Below are 17,663 nucleotides of genomic sequence, written 5' to 3'. Positions count from 1 at the left end.
CCGCATAATTGCCAGGCACCATTAGGGGGCCATGTGTGGTTAGTGATCATATAAAGCCAATATTTTGATCTCTGTCTGATTCCCACTTGATCCTAAACTCAGCTGCTGGTGAGCTAGTAAGTCTCCGTTCTCCGTACAGCGCCGGTCTCCGGACTCTTAACTCCAAATGGCCCTTCTCTCATTGCTTCCCGCTCCTGGCATTCTTCCAGGAGCCAGACTCTTCCTATAGCCCTCAGAAGTTTAGGATGGAAAGAGTCAGATCAATTAAACAAAATCCAGGCAACCAAATATTTTTTGAGTCCGTCATGTGAAAGCAGTCTGTTATTAGTTTGTGGACTGCACCAGTGTTCTGTTCTCTTGATCAGGCCGCGGTGAGCGTCAGTAACCTCAGTCCTGTGTCAGCTTTGTGGCCACTGTGCTGTATGTCACAGTGACTCTTCCCTTTCTCCTTCATAAATTATAGAACTTCAGAACTTTACTTTGTCTAGATTTTATCACAAAGTGTTTAGAAGACCATTTGCCCTGGTTTCGCTTTTGAAAACAAAGTATCAATCGTAGACCATCTGGTCTCAAGAGCATTACTTCTGTCCTTTTGAGTTGCATTATAGGGACAAGTGTTGTTAGCAGCTTCTTTCTTTCATACTTCCAGTTCTTTCTCCTCTTCCTTCTGTGCTCTTTGTTTCTACTACTGTCTCTTGCTCACCCAGGCCCCAGATCTCAGGGTCTGCTGATGCTTTGCCTCCAACATCTACTCTGTTCCTGACGATTTTTACATCTCAGATCCATCACCCCTTTTCAGTCTTGCCACCCACGCTCTACCATGGCTCCTGTCTTCAGTTCGACAGAAATTTACTAGCCCCTACCTGTGCTAGGGATATAAAGATGAATAAGGCAGGATTCTCTGCCTGATTTCCATAACCCGTCACCTGATTTTCCCCCCTCTCTTCCAGCTAAATGTGGAATTGCCACATTTATCTTCATCAAGCTCTGCCTTTCCACTGGCTACAGAATAAAACTCCTCAAGTCATACTGGAGGCCCACCAAGAACTCATCGCTTCTACCTAGCCTGTGCTCCAGCCAAACTGAACCACTGACTGTTCTCCAGACAGGCTCCCTCTCTCCCGATTCCGTTCTATTGCTCAGAGTGTTTGCTCTTGTCTCCCACGGCTACATCCTGCCTTTCAAGATTTAGTTCATAGATCACCTTCCTTCTGATTAGCTAATAGGGAATAAGCGTCCCCTCTTCTGAACTCTTCTACCTTTTATGACTCAAGAAGTGCTTTGAGCAGTGGTTAAGAGTATGGAGCCAGGATGCCTTGGTTCAAATCCCAACTCTGCTAATTCCTAGCTGTGTGACCTTGGCAAGTTACTTAACCTCTCTGTGCCTCAGTTGCTTCATGCGTAAAATGGGAATTATAATAGTACCCACCTCATAGAATTTTGATAATTAAGTGGGTAAATATATGTGAAGTGCTTAGAACAGTGAATTAGTGTTAATGCATGGACAGTGTTATATGGCTGTTAACCTTTGTTTATGATGTATAGTTGTGTACATAAGCCTGTGGACATTACCTGTTGTGATAGAGTTTATTGAGAGCAGGGTCTATGTTTTGTTCATGTAGCCCAGACATTAACAGTTTCATTTCATAACGTATATTGGGCATATACCATGGGCAAGGTACTACACTTGCTCATAATTAATATTTATAGCAAAAATGAGATCGTGGTCTTTAACTTTTGTCCAAACCTTTTCAGTAACCTTTGGAACAGAGTCTAAAATAACTTACGTTATTCTCTCTCCTTCTCTGTCTTCAGGAAGTATCTAATTGCATATTAAATTAATAGGCAGAATGTCCGTGGTATTTTGTAATTTTGAACTCGCCCTTTCTTAACATAGTAACCAACCAGATAATTTTTAAAAGCCTATTCCTTTAAATTTCTGAACCAGTGAATAAACTTACTTCTCTGGTTTTTTCCTTGTTTCTCCCTGAGATAAGTTGACTAATCCAAACCTATACCTAACGTAATCTCCTTAAACTGAATCTAAAATTTAGATAAATTGAAGTCTGTAATAAAATTATTCCTCTGCACATCATAAAGGAAATAAAATCAAAGTTTGAAAAAGTTAGGTGTGCATGTCCCGTGAGAATATATCTTTTGGAATTATTGGCCAGATGGTTAACCTTTTCCAAATAGTAGTCATTTTGTTATGGTGATTCTTAATTTGGGGCTATGTCACTGGCAAGCCAAGCGTTCGTTACTTTTGATGAGTGTTTCAAACACCGATTATATAGCTAGTGCTGTTCTTACAACATCACAGCAGAATCAGAGTTTGAACCCTTTCTCAAGTTGCTCCATCTCCTCATCTGTCACGTCCTGAACTTTCCGTGCCGTCTTTGGCCCTGCATCTTACCATCTTTCCTTCCACACCTGTTCTTTCTTCTGTGCTCTGTGTCCTAGGCGTCTCCTCGTTTACCTCCACACCCAGTCAGCCCAGTCTTATAGACCCGGTCTGTGAGATCTCTCTCAGATCTGTTATGCTTCCTCTCCCCCACTGACATGGCGTTGCCCAGGCTCTGTTCATCTCTTCCTGGATGCTCAGTGCCCTCTTAACTGGGGTCTGATTTCATCCACCTCCAGGCCAGCGACCACAGAAGACCCCATGCAAAATGCAGATTCCTCTGTTTAAAATCCTCCAATGACTAAGCCAGCCGGCAGTCCCCACCTTCCGTACCGCAGGGACTCCTTTCCAGTTGATAGTGGCATATTTGTATTTTGTATGATTGTTGTATTTGGGGGAACCTGTTAATACTGAAGAAACAGCTAATGCAGATTTGGTAACTTTAAATAAATGTGTACTTATCATAATCTCGTCTGCATTCCTTTGGAAAATTGTGTAGACATATGCTAGGCACATTCAGCGTGGAGACACTGACCAGGTGCATGTGATGTGCTGCCCCTTGAAATAAATTAGGGGGTCCCAGAGGTCCATAGCTAGGATGCTTGGTTTACAGGGACCACCTGGTATACTTCTGTTTTCCCTTTCATTCTCAGATGTGTCCTGTTGTAGATCATACGTTATGTGGTCATTCCAACCATGACCCACAGGCTGGGGATTTGGAGCAGGTCTTCTCCCGCTGTCTCCTGTGTGGAGACTCTTCCTCTCCACCTGCCCAGCACCTCCCCTGCATGAACTTACCACTCCCCGCATGGGTCCCACAGTCCACTTCCAGACCAGTGCCATCCACCGCAGTTCCTGTGCCCCCCGTGTCTGTGCCAGTCTCCCCTGTGGTGTGGTACCCTCTGTGGGAATCAGAAATGAGCCTTACTTAATTAACTTTGAACCTCCAGCCCCGCCACAGTGCCTGACATATGGGGGGCTAGTATACAAGTGAGTGAATGAATGAATTGCAAGGATTAAAAAGTAAATAAAATACATGTTAGGCACCGAGAATAGTGTCTGGCGCATCCTAAGTGCTCAGCTAATGTTAGCACACTTACTGTGTGGGGGACGGCATTTTTAGGTATTGGGGAAACAGAAGTAAACAAGACAAAGTCCCTGCTTTCGTGAAGCTTGCATTCTCCTGGGAGGAGATGGATGTTACTATTTCAGAGTGCTGTAGAGGAAAACAAGCCAGGTAAGGAACATATAGTCGGAGAGGAGTAGTGTGATTTGGGGAGCTGCAGCCCTCACATCACAAAGCAGAGTGTGGGAGGGCGGCTTTGGAGCTGAGAGACAGTGACTTAATAACCAGCACAGACTATTTACAACAGCTGAGACATGGAAGCAACCTAAATGCCCATCAACAGATGAATGGATAAAGAAGATATGGTGTGTGTGTGTGTGTGTGTGTGTGTGTATATATATATATATATATATATATATATATACACAATGGAATGTTACTCAACCATAAATTAGAATGAAATAATGCCATTTGCAACCACATGGATGGACCTAGAGGTTATCATACTAAGTGTAGTAGGTCAGACAGAGAAAGACAAATACCATATGATGTCACTTATATGTGGAATCTAAAAAATTGTTACAAATAAACTTATTTACTAAACAGAAACAGACTTAGAAAACAAAGGGGTTACCAAAGGGCAAAGGGGTAGGGAGGGATAAATTAAGAGTTTGGGGATTAGCAGATACATACTGCTATATATAAAATAAACAACAGGGCTTCCCTGGTGGCTCAGTGGTTGAGGGTCTGCCTGCCGATGCAGGGGACATGGGTTCGTGCGCCGGTCCAGGAAGATCCCACATGCCACAGAGTGGCTGGGCCTGTGAGCCATGGCCGCTGAGCCTGCGCGTCCGGAGCCTGTGCTCCGCAACGGGAGAGGCCACAGCGGTGAGAGGCCCACGTACCGCAAAAAAAATTAAATAAATAAATAATAAACAACAAGGACCTACTGTACAACACAGGGAGCTATATTCAACATCTTGCAGTAATCGATGATGGAAAAGAATCTGTATAACTGAAGAATCTGTATAACTGCATCACTTTGATGTACACTTCAAACTAACACATTATAAATCAACTGTACTTCAATTTAAAACAAAAGAATTAGGGAGACTAAAGAAAATAAAAACTAAAAATAACCAACACAGGCAGTGACCACCACTGAGGGCAAGTGCTGGGTGTGGCACAGGGGGTGGTCGGTGGGGCTGGTTCTGGTCAGGCCGTGTGCGCAGAGATGCGAGGGCAGAGAGAGAGCAGGCATCTGCTGGGAGAGAGCCCAGGCTGCCGAAGGTTGTGTGTCTGATTGGGGGATAGCAAGGAGGCCAGTGTGACTGGAGCAAAGTGAATGGGAACGAGAGGCAGGAAGTATGGTCACAGGTGGAGGTTGGGAATATCAGGACTTTGTATTTTATTCTCAGTGAGGATGGGAACGGGGGCTAGTGCGGCTGGTGGGTGGAAGTGGAATGATTATCTAAGTTCCCTTTTAACTTGACATTTTGTGATTCTGAATTTCAGCTGTAGTGTCCAGGGTGTCTCATCACTGTTCATGATAATGCTGCAGCACCCACCCATGTCTTACAGAAATGAGCACAGAGATATAGCTACAACAGCTTCAGGGTGCGGCATTACTGAAAGTGGGCACCCTTACTTGTTCAGTAACTTTAGAGTTTTGACTGATTATCAGGGGAAGTGAAATGGTTCTAAAACTCTTTCATGGTGAGTTTTGAAGACCACTTGTCAACATGGGAGAAATGCCAGCCTGAAACAGCTCTTCACAAATGGTGTCCCCACAGCGCTCTCCGTGCAGCCCCCAGGGGTTCCTCTGGGGGACTCCAACTCTGTCAGTGTGCTTTGTGACAGCCGTCAGTAGCTGCCCCGCTGTTCTCAAAGTCAAAGCCCACACTCGTAACAAGGCCTGTGTGCTCCGGCCCTGATTCCACTCCAGGCCCGCCACACTCTCGCTGGCGTGGCCTGCTCCAGTTTGGTCTTCAGGAAGCTTTTCCTGACGGCCTTCGTAAGTGTTGGTTCTACTGTCTAGAGCGTTCTCCCACCTCTTAGCCTGGCCAGTTCCTCCTCATTCTTCAAGTCGCAGCTTAAACGTCACGGCAGCAGGGAACTTTGTTCTTCCTTTCACACCCCGTGACTCCACGTGTGGTCATTTGCTGCTGCCCTTTAATTTTGTCCCTCTCTCTCTCTTTGTTAGCCATGTCATGTCTGAATATGGGAGAATGACGGACACAGAACGAGACCAGATAGACCAGGATGCTCAGACATTCATGAGGACCTGCTCAGAAGCGATCCAGCAGCTGAGAACACAAGGTGCCGTGCCCCACAAGATGCAGCCAGCCAGCTGTGACTCAATTCAGTACTTACATCATGCACGTGGCACAGCCACGTAAAGCTCTCTTTTGTGTTCTTATTTCGATTTAGGTTTCAGAACTTTAAAATTCTTTTTTCCTGATTAGTGTTTTAACCTAAGCTGTTAAAAATAATGAAAAGGCCATGAATTCAAGTGAAACAGATGGGAAGAGGGAGGTGGAAAGGACCTCTCCACACAGAACCAAAAATTTACCAAGGGACCAGGGTCAGAGAAGATGAATCATGTGTGGAGGTGTGTGCGTGTGTGCCTGTGTTCTGGGTGGCACTGAGAGGGGCAGCAGTTGATGGCATGTGGACAAGGATGCAAGGTCTCTGAACTCTCTACTTAGAGTATTAAAGTAAACTGCAGTATCAGACTCTCATCGTTAAGAGGAAGACTCTGGAGCCTTGGCTGCTTACGTACCCACCCCAGCCCCACCATGTTCTGGCCATATGGCCTTTGGCAAGTCACTTAGTCGCCCTGGGTCTCAGTTTCTTCATCTATAAAATGGAGATATTTCTCAGCGTATATCTCTTAGGTATATTGCTTAGGGTTTTTATGAGAATTCTCATGGCATCCTTAGAACAATAGCTAGCATTAGGGTTACTATTATCATCTCACTTTCACTGATGTTTAGATCTTACTGAGACGCTGAGGTGGCTTCCTTGATTCTTTTTTAATTTGCTTAGGCAGATACAGATTCCATTAACACAGCATAGAGTTCAACTGGCCAGATGCTGTTGTGCTTGACACAGACTTTGTTTGGGAAGCTTCCATGGACAGCCTGCAGAGTCTGTTGAAAGCTATAGACATTCCTGCCAGAAAAAAATATACATATGCACAAAATTTTGTGTATAATTTCATGGATCAGCTAAATTCCTCACGTGAATCTCAGATGACGCGGCCCTATGGTAGAAAGAGATCATGCCCCCTGCCCTTAAGGACATTCATTGAGATAACCTAGAAAATATACATGAACATTAATAAACTGAGGAATTAAGTGACCTTGGCCTCCTTATTGACTCTGAGCCTTAGTTTCTTCATGTGTAAAACAGGCCTAATTAGAATTGCCTTTTGCATTGTTTGGGTCAATAGCAGTGATTTACGTGAAGTACTAACAGGGTGCCTGCACATGGTAGGTACTCAGTCTCTCATAAACCGGAGCTGTCTTAGCAAAGTAACTGGCACAGACTCTAAGAAGAAGTGATGGTTCACAGAAGAAAGGCATCCTTGTGGCTCAGAGAATCAAGGTTTCCTGGAGAAGGAAGGTTTGACTCGGTGTCTAAAGGAAATGTGAATGGCTGAGGGAAGAGGATGGAGCATTCCAGGCTGAAAAACAGGCAGGCACAGGGGGCGTGTGTGCTCTGAGTTTGATTTAAACATGTTACTTGAAGGTCAGCTTGAACGTTGGGTGCTGTTAATACGAACAGGGTCAGCACTCGAGAAGAGGGCTGTGTCAGATGCCATCCCTATGTGCTGTAATAACCCATAAATTATTTGACTAGTTTTTCTGCAGGTTGAATCTTTTACTCTCACAAAGCCTAATAAATCTTACTCTTTTAAAAATGTAATGTCACTTGACACAAGACTTGTTTTATAGCTGTATTTTTAAGAATACTCCTAATAAAGAAACTGTTGTGAGGAAGCTGAAGATGAATTGTTCTTCTGTATAATTGAATACAGAGCCCTGAATATTGTCCTTTTCTGTTACAGCCCACAAGGAGATACATTCCCAGCAAGTGAAGGAGCACAGGAGTGCTGTTTTGGATTTCATTGAAGATTACTTAAAAAGTATTTCATTTTATCTTAAAGGGCAAATGTGGCATTTCACAATAGATGGGATGCAACATTTAGCTTTGCTAGCTGAAGACTGTCCTGTCTCATTGTATTTAATGATACCTTTGCCCGAGAAGCAGTTTTAAGTGGTCTCTGCTATTTTCCCCTGAACAGGAGTATGTAAACTTTACTCAGAACAAAGAGCCATCCGAGTTAAGCGAGTGGTGGACAAGAAAAGATTGTAAGTATTGTCTCCATTGGTGTTCTTTAATTAATAATAGCAAATAAAGTTTGTAGAGCACTATGCTTTAGAGTCAGACTGGGTTGCTATATAAACATGAAAAATAAGCTAACTTAATCAGGATATGTCATAATTAGTGAGATCAGTAGCAAGTTCAGGGTGGGGACTGGTACCACTGAGTAGCAAAGCCTAGGACCTAAGAGCTCCAGCTTGCAGGCAGGCAGCCTGTGTTTAAATCGTGGCTTTGCTGTGTGACCGTGGGAAGATTGCTTAACTTCTCTGTGCCTTAGTTTCCTCACTTGTAAAATGGAAAGATTTATAATACCTACCTTGTTGGGTTGTTGTGAGAATAAAATGAGTTGATGCAGGTGAAACACTTGCCATTGAGTGGTTAATATATGTTAACTTATACTATTATCTGCTCTAAAGCATTTACCATGTGTCAGGCACTATGTTTATTTCATTTAGTCCTCACAGCCACTCTATTAAAAAGTATTAGTACCCCATATTATAGAGGAAGTTGAGGCTCAGGGAATTTGGGTTACTTGCACAGTGTCACACAGCTGAACTCAGATTTGAACGTCAGGTTAACCAGGGCAGATTTCTCAAACAATGGGCTTTGTGTTGGATGCTGAAAGAAAATAATCTGGGTAAGGGATTAGAGAGGAAGAAAGCAGGCCAGGCTCAGGCAGGAGGGCAGGCAGAGTATTTGCCCAAAGCAAGTCCTGGAGGAGAAGTTAGGGCCTTGATGGTGTGTGATTTGTCATCGAGAGGTGGTGCGTGGTCACCGGGTCTCACACCCACCAGAGCGAGAGATGCCGATTCTGCTTCCTTATCTCAGGCGGACCTTGACACTTGAGACTTAACAGGTACCTTGAGTAAAGTAAGAAGAGGCTTTGGCAGCTGCCTCCTCAGTTCCTGGTTCTCAGCAGAGGTTTGGACAAATTAAGAGCAGATGGGAATTGTTCTCATTTAGGCAGTGAAGTTCATTCTCGTCTCCTGTCAGATAGCTGCCCTGTGCCAATTACTTTGAGCAGAGGACCTTGAGGGAAATAACTGTGTGACCCTTCACAATGTAGTCCAGCCCTCCCTTCTAGTTCTTTCCTCACCTTACCCCAGAAGGCATCTGCCTAAAACATACATATACTTTTATCACTCCCTTGCTCCAGTGTCTTTACAAAGCTAAACTTCACAGCATGACATTCCAGGCCCGTAACGATTTGTTTCTTAGTTGGTCTCCGTGGATTTATGCTCTGACTATACCTGACTACTTTGTGTTCTAAAGAGGCCTTGTTCTTTGAAATTTTTATGCCTTAATCCTTGCTGAGGTCTCTGCCCAGAATGCCCTTCACATATATATTTATATTCCCTGCCCCCGTCCCCTATATTCACGTGGCAAGCCAATTCCTATTTATACTTCCAGCCCCAGTTAAGATGTTGCTTGCTCTTTAAGGCCTTTCGCAGTTCCCATGGGCCCTATTAGTAGCTCCTTCCGATGTAGGTTCCCTGCGCGTTGTCATGGTCAGGTGTGACACTTCCACTCTTAGAAAGCTGCTAGTACGCCCCCTTAGCCCAGTGTGCGGCATGATGCCTGTCCCAGTCTAGGGAAGCCACTCAGTAAGGACTGTGGAATGAATGAATGAATGAATGGCAAGTTTCCTGAAGATAATTTGGCTGTTAAGTAGAGTTGTTTTCACTGTCAAGTTGGATTGGTGGGTTCTTTGTTTTTGTATTATTTTGTTTTCATTGGTGATGGTTTATGTTAAAAATCATTCTTATAAAATAGATTTGCGAAACCCAAGTTCTCATGTTTTATGGCATTGTTGCTACTCTCGTGTTTGTTTTTTTCTTGGTGAAAGAAGAGCATATTTGTTAGTAAAGGGGCAGTCTGATTGTTTTGTATTTTAAACCTTTCACAGTGTAAGAGAAAAGTTATTCTCTGATGGTGTTTATTTTCATAGAATGGTAATATCGCACTAATCTCTCACACCAAAGGGCTCTTATTCCAGACGGGGTGAAAATGTTTTGCCCGTGAAGGCAAACGTAGTCTCAGCCGAGCTTTCTGGGGTTTTCCCTCCATGCCTGCTCCATTTCTTAGAAGGATGCACCATTGTCAAATGTAGCTCTCTTCACCCATCCCTAGGCACTGTGCTACCTGAGTTGACAGTTGCACCTGCTGTTAGTTGCCTTAAGCTGAGCATGCAGATGGTGATAACTCTTGCTGGGGTCTCACCTCTGTTCTTCCTCCTGCTATGAGACTGAGAGTCCTTTGAAGACAGGGACCATTGTGTCTTTTCTCTCTGTGGTCCCAGTGCCTTAATCAGACCCTAGCACAAGATAGGTGCTCAGTTAAGGGTTCTTGAGTGAAGGAAGGAATGGGGCACAGGCACTCATTACAGGATCCTCAGGTCTATGTATTGAGAGCTTATAAAATGGAAAGATTGTGGGCAGTATAGACCCAGCATTGGCACAGGTGACCTTGTCATCCCCAAAGGGTTTGACGTACACCCATATCCTCCTGATCACCTGAAAGCACTAATATTTTGGTTAAGATTTAAGTTGAAATAGCCAACAGATGCCCTCATGGGTATGTGCTCTAATTTAAAACATCAGAAACATTTCCCCTTTCCAGAAAGCAATCAGGTTGAATATCAATCGCCTTTCTTTTTCCTGGGAAGAGGTTTGAGGTGGCGATCTGGAAATTAAAACTAACCTCTGATATTGTTTTTCACGAGTTCAGAGCATTTTCTCTGTTCAGGTGTAATAAACTATACAAAAATCCAGGAACACATCCAAACTTAAAATAGTAGGGCTTCTCTTCAAATTGCTATTTCTTTCTTATTCAGTGGTGAGTCGTCTGATCCTGAACCTACCCATGGCTAACCTCACTTTAAAGTTTGCTGGGTTTGGGTGCATCATTTGAACACATCACTTTTCGCTAGTACAGTGATATTCTTAGAGTGGGAACTCCTGGCTATTTTTTCTGCTTCAAGGGAGACTTGAGATTGATAAAACATATTGCCTGAAAGATGATGTTTCTTCTAACATTGCACAGGTTATGAAACAACAGATAGGAAGTCTAGACAAGTTTACAGCACCTTCTGAATTTATCATTGTAGCTTGAAGTTAACTATCAGAATATCGTCACATCCTACTATTAATTCTAAAGGATAATGTGAGAATTTCCTATGATATTCTGAGGAAATCCTGGCAACCTAAATAAAATAAGTGTTACTCTGTAAGCAGGTTCCATGGTCAAACAAGTTTGAGAAACGCTTAGTGTATAGAGTTCCCTGAGTCTTTACACTGACCCTGTGCCTTGATTCCATCTTTCTAAGAGAGAGCCCTGCTCACTGTGGAGCCCTTTACTCTTGAAACACCTGGCAAACACACTTTAGAAATAGTGCCCAATCCCATGGCCAGGTGTATGACCTTGAGTTATTTATTATTTACTCCCTTAGGTTGGTTACAAAAGATAAAAATTTCCTTCTTTAAAGAAAAACTGGTATACTTACAACACATGCTCTCACCATACTTATTTGGTACTTAAAGAACGTACTCATAGTATTATTTATGATTTGGTCCTCTCATTCCAACTAGATTGGAAGCTTGGTGAAGGCAGAATTTTGTCTTTTACCTCTTCATATCCACAGCCCCTAACCCGGTATCCTACACATCGTAACAGCTCAATAAATTTTGCCAGTGTTGGGGATGATAATGATGATAGAGATGAAGAAAACAAGAAGTGATACGATGTGATACTAAGTCCATAGCAATGATTTTGTGGGTTTTTTTTTTTTAATTTCGGCTTTTTTTGTATTTGACGTACAAAATTTTAAAATATTTAAAGAGTACACTGTAGTGATTTGATATATGTATGCATTATGAAAGGATTCCTGCCCATCTAGTTAATTAACACATTCATAACCTCATATATTTATCTTTTTTTTACCTATTTATTTTTTGAATTTTTGTATTTTATTTTATTTATTTTTTATATAGCAGTTTCTTTTTCCTTTTTTTTTTTTTGCTGAGAACATTTAAGTTCTTTTCTCTTAGCAAATTTCAGTTATACAATACAGTGTTATAAGCTATAGTCATCATGTTGTACATCAGATCCTTAGACCTTGTTCATCTTATAATTGAAAGTTTGTACCCTTTTACCAACCTCTCCATATTGCCCCCACCTGTGATTTTGTCTTAGTCACCACCTAGAACAGGGGATCAGCAAACTATGGCCTGCAAGCCAAATCTAGCCTGTTTCTGTACAGCCCTCAAGGAGAACATGGTTTTTATATTTTTAGATGTTTGGAAAACAAGAAGCAAAAGAAAAAAAGAAGAATATGGGGTTAGAGACCATATATGTTCTTTCACGAAGCCTACAGTATTTCTCACCTGGCCCTTTACAGGAAAAGCATGCTGACTCCTGGCTTAGACCAACGTCTCTGAGGTGAAGGACCACATTGTTGTTGTTTGTTCTCTGCAGTCCATCATGGACTGATGTGTCAAGTTCCACTGCGCAGGTCAAGTTCATAGCTTATGCTGCTGGTGAGCCACCACAGTAGTTTGATAACACCTGAAGTGGTCTATACCCTGTTCAGAGACAGGAGTCCCCTGATTAAATGGCAGTATCAAATTGCTATAAATGTTTCTAAATGCTTATTCTTCATTTTTGTACTTATTCATAGCAGACCGATAACAAACAGTTCATAGTCTCATTCTGGTCTGCGGACCATACTTTGAGTAGCACTGGCCTGAAAATCACCCAGTATGGAGTAGATGCCCAGTAAATATCTGTAAGTGTGAAGATGGCTTAAGGTGGTTTGAGATATTCCTGCTCTGTGGGAGTACAGGGTACCTGTGCCAGAGTGGATACCTTAGACTGAAAGCCATCTTTGAAATGAGAGTGCTATAATATTAGGTATCAAAAATATCTCCTTTCTACCAGAGTCTTTGTTGGGGGCATAAAAGAAGTATAAGAGCTATGCCTGACTCTAGAATATTAATCATTTTTCTCAAATATTTGTACAGGGCTTTATTTAAGGTTTGCAAAGAACTTCTTCCACATATTTTCTTGTTTTGAAACTGGAAAATCTGTTTCTCTCCCTCTCTTCTATCTCTTCCTGTACTTAAATTTTTAAAAAAATCCCGAAGTCTTTCAAATAAGGGACCTGGAAACAGATGTTGGCCAGGTGGAAACTGTTTGGATTGCTGTTATGAAATGCTCAGCTTTCAGTTAGAGAAATCAGTTTAAGTAAATCATGGAGTATAAACTGATCTTTCTGATGACTTTTTAAAAATTGCTTTTCTCAAATTGCCTTCAACTAGTTAATCTGTAATTTCCCTGAGGATCTCAGTAGACATTCTGTGTATAATTAGATCTGTTTTTATCACTTAAAAAAAAAAAAAAAAGCACTCAACTTCATCTGTGTCTGCTGCATTGCAGTCCTTTATTCATTTTAAATTAAAAACTGGCACATTAGCATACCCTGGACACAAAGGGCGACAGACATTAATGGAACCCTTTATTTAAAAGTCAGTTAAGCCCCTCTCCTTCCTGAACAATTCAGTCCTGCAGCCATGGAGTGGGGCAGCGTAAGACGCGTGTCTGCAGCTTCGGGGAGCTGTCGTTTCCCAGGGCAGGTCAGAGTGTGAGCAAGCTGAGGAGGGCTGGCTCAGCATGGGCAGTGAGAGCCTGAGCAAGGACAGGGGCGTGTCCACATGGGGGAGGAGTGGCAGTGGAGGTGGCAAGTTGGTGATATACAAGGGGGACTGATCAAATAGTAAGTATATACGGATAATGGGAGCCAGGTTTCAACTCAGGGGAGTGAAAGGGAAATTGGATTGGAATGAAAAGTACTGGTGTGAACTCATGGTTTTCATTTTACATAGGTAGATATAGAAATGAAATATGGTTGTAAATGTGTATGCGTGTCTAGGTCTGCAAACACATACACATTTTTTCTGGTTCTGTCCACTGAGAGGGCCTGGACGCACCAATATCCCAGTAGCAATAAGAATACTTAGCACTCAGATCTTGGCTTCTTAATAGCAATTTCAGCTTCCAGGAACCAGCGCTCCTTGGAGAAATGGCTGATTCTGGGGCTGGGTCAGGGAAAGTATAAAATGAGCCTGGAACATTTTGTTGTGCCAGAAAGCAAGGAACGAACGGCTCAGAGAGTGATGGGGACATGCAAAAAGGACATAAGCCAGTTTGAAGGGGCTTCTGCTGACCACATTAGAGACAATTGGACCGTCAAAATACATGGTAGCAGATTATAACCCATTGAATAAAGTAGGGCATCATGAGCCCATCTAGAGAGGAATAAATAAATGAGTAAATTGAAAGTTTGAAATTGATAATTGCATAGTAGCTAAGCAGTCCCTCCCCCCAGACTTATTAATTACAAAGAGGAAAGAGTAACTTTATGGTTACAGCCACTACCTTAATCAAGTGATCAAAGTGAAATCATGTACAGCCTGATAGGATGAAATGAGAAGTATGGAAATAGAATATCACTTCTATCATATCATATTGTTTTTATACCAGAGATGCATAACCTGAATCCAACCACGAGGAAAGGTCAGACAAACTCAGATTGAGGGACGTCTTACAGAATAACTGGCGTGTATCAAGGATTTGAAACTCAAGGAAAGGCTAAGATCTGTTTAATCCAAAGGAGACTAAAGAGAAACGACAACTAGATGCAGTCAGTGTGTGACTCTGAACTGAATTTTTTTCTTATAAAGGATATTATTGAGATCTGGTCAAATTAGAATGGGGTCTAGGGAGAGGATGGGAGAAATGTATCAATGTGAATTTCCTGATACAGATGGTTGTATTCTGACTGTATCAAAGAATGTTCTTGTTTTTAGGAAGTACTAAAATATTCAGAGTTGAAGGGGCATCAGGTTGGCAACTTACTCTCCAATGGTTCAGGAAAAAGCATTCTTCGAACTACAGACTTCTCTGCATGTGATTATTTCACAATAAAATAAAACCCTGCAAGATCCCATTTCACACATGTTAGAATGGCTAAAATAAAAGTGATAAATGTTAGGGAGGATATGCAGCAACTGGAACTCTCATTTATGGCTGGTTAATAATTGGAACTCTGATTTATGGCTACTTACTTCTAATAAAGTAACTCTTTATTAGAACCAGCCAGGGACTTCCCTGGTGGTGCAGTGGTAAGACTCCACGCTCCCAATGCAGGGGGCCCGGGTTCGATCCCTAGTCAGGGAACTAGATCCCACATGCCACAACTAAGGAGCTGGTGAGCCACAACTAAGGAGCCCACCTGCCGCAACTAAGACCCGGCGCAACCAAATAAATAAATAATAAGAAATTTAAGAAAAAGAAAAGAAAAGTGTGTATTAACAACCAATTTATTAAAAAAAAAAAAAAGAACCAGCCAAATATTTCTCCAAAGTTAAATGACCACCCAATGACCCAGCAATTCCACACCTAGGTTCTTTATGCCTAGAACGTCCTTTCTGCTTTTCTGTGCCTGGCAAAACTTTACTCCTCTTTCAAGAGTTTGCCTAAGTGACACTTCCCCTGAGAAGCCCCCAGTTATTTCTACTCTCTGAATTAGTAGCAGTAAGAATTTATAAAGTACTTACCTTTTCCATAGTACTTTTTTTTTTTGGTCTGCTGTGTTATTTAGTCTTTGCAATGACTTTGAGTGTTAATATTGGAAGGATACCAGAAGCCAGGTTTCTCATTATCAAGGAAGTGAAACGAAAAAAGGTAGAAGGAACCTTGTTTTATTGGTTGGAACAGAAGATACTGGAAGCTGCTCTACAGATATGGAAACTGAGGCCCAGTGCTTACAAGGTGAGCCAGGGCAGCACCTACTGCGTGCCAACCTCTGTGCTAGGTCCGTTGTCACAGGTGATCTCATTCAATGTTTACAAGAACCTTTTTAGAAAAGCGCTATTTAATTCATTTTGCAGATAAAGAAAATTCAGCAAAGAGGATTTAAAAAACAAAACAAAACAAAATACCTGTCACATTGCAGGTAAGTGGCAGACTAGAGGCTACTCTGCAGATAAGCTGCAGACTAGGATCCAAGCCCACTTTTGTCTCCAAACATATTTCTAAACATATTTGTCTGTCTCAGGCAGTCAATCAGCCAGTGGTTTAAGGACCCAGTCTCCAACCGCCATGGATGTGTGGAATTACTGGAGTAACCTGTCAGCCAAGACAGTCTAGGAGGACATCAGGCCAGTCCTACTGAGGAACATGGCTGAGGTCAAGGCTGTGCACACTCAAGCAGTTTGTGGCTGCCCCCCGCCCCGAGACCTCTCCCCTGCTGATCTACCAAGACTCCTCAAATCCTTCCCCCTCCACAGCACCAACCCAGAAGATGAGCACTAGTTGGCCCCTAATTGGAAGACCCTGCTGAGTCCCTTGCAAAGACTACAGCAGTGTTCTCCCTTCTCTGATTTTTTTGATTTTTTTTTTCTTTTTTTTTTTTAGATTTTTGGCCACACTACGCAGCATGTGGGATCTTAGTTCCCAAACCAGGGATCGAACCCGTGCCCCTTGCAGTGGACGCGTGGGGTCTTAACCACTGGACCACCAGGGAAGTCCCTGAATTTTTTGAATTACTAATGGATTTTGTCAGCTGTTTTCTTCTGTTCCTCCATTGGTCTGCATCTTGTCAGAATAAAAAATGTGTATTTCTTTAGGATTTCACAAGACTATCCCACCCCTCTGCCTTTTCTTATTACCCAGTGATAGTAGCGGCAGTAGTAAGAGTGGTAGTAATAGCTCATTTTTTCAGCTCTTGCTCTAGACTGTGGTCTAGAGCACCTTTTCCTCTGCTTATTGACTACTCGTATATTTGCTTCTTTGAGATGTCTGTTCAGGTCTTTAACCCATTTCTTTACCGGATTGTTTGTCTTTTTATTGTTGACTTGTAATGGAGTTATTTTTGTATAGCCTGCATACAAGTTCCTTGTTCGATATGTGCTACAAATATGTTTCCCTGTTCTGTGGCTTGTCTATTCATTTTCTTAAAGGTGTCCTTTGATGAGCAGAAACTCTTAATTTTGAGGAAGTCCAATTTATCTGTTTTTATATTGTCTACCGAGTTAGTCTTTCATGTTTTCTTCTGGGATCTTTGTGAGTCTAGGTTTTATGTTTAGGCCCATCATCTATCTCAGATTAATTTTTTGATATAGTGAGATGAGGTTGAGGTTCATTTTATTCCATATAAATATCCACTTATTCCAGCAATATTTCAACTTTCTTTTCCTCATTGAGTTGACCTGGCACCTTTGTCAAAAATCAATTGACCATACATATATATCTGTTTCTGGACTCTTTATTCAGTGTTATTAATCAGAATTTTTTATTCTGGTACCTCACTATCTTGATTACTGTGGCTTTGTAGTAAATCTTGAAGTCAGCTGATGTTAGTCCTCCAAATTTCTGCTTTTTCAATATTATTTTTGCTATTCTAGATCCTTTGTATATTTCCATAGAAAGTTTAGAATCAGCTTGTCAGCTTCTTCAGAAAACCTGCTGGGATTTTTATAGGGATCATATCGAACCTATATATAAATTTAGGGAGAATGGATGTCTTAATGCCTATCTACAAGCATGGTATATCTTTTCATTGATTTCTATCTTTATATTTAAATTTCTTTTTCTTAGCAATATTTTGTCATTTTCAGCGTAGTAGAGGTGTTACTCATCTTTTGTTAAATTCCTAGATTTTTTGAAGCTCTTGTAAGTGGTATTGTTTTATTAATTTTCCTTTTCAATTTCTCATTGCTAGTATATAGAAAATACAATTAATTTTTGTAT

The 17,663-nt window shown here is 41.8% G+C and overlaps 1 protein-coding gene across 3 annotated transcripts in view; it reads left to right on the top strand.

Annotated features, from left to right (window-relative positions):
• STX18 (syntaxin 18) overlaps positions 1–17,663 on the top strand; it is a 120,923-nt gene that overhangs the window by 74,829 nt on the left and 28,431 nt on the right. For all 3 annotated transcript variants that reach the window (XM_027103374.1, XM_027103375.1, XM_027103376.1), the window contains exons 3-5: positions 5,671–5,786; positions 7,540–7,617; positions 7,777–7,843. In XM_027103374.1, coding sequence (XP_026959175.1) covers positions 5,671–5,786; positions 7,540–7,617; positions 7,777–7,843 — 261 coding nt within the window. The remainder of the gene's footprint in view (positions 1–5,670; positions 5,787–7,539; positions 7,618–7,776; positions 7,844–17,663) is intronic.

The sequence above is a fragment of the Aethalodelphis obliquidens genome, unplaced genomic scaffold (genome assembly GCF_003676395.1).
Source record: "Aethalodelphis obliquidens isolate GAN/ISIS:26980383/991018 unplaced genomic scaffold, ASM367639v1 scaffold6, whole genome shotgun sequence".
In the NCBI taxonomy this organism is placed as follows: Eukaryota; Metazoa; Chordata; class Mammalia; order Artiodactyla; family Delphinidae; genus Aethalodelphis; species Aethalodelphis obliquidens.
This window is presented reverse-complemented; position numbering and strand designations above follow the sequence as displayed.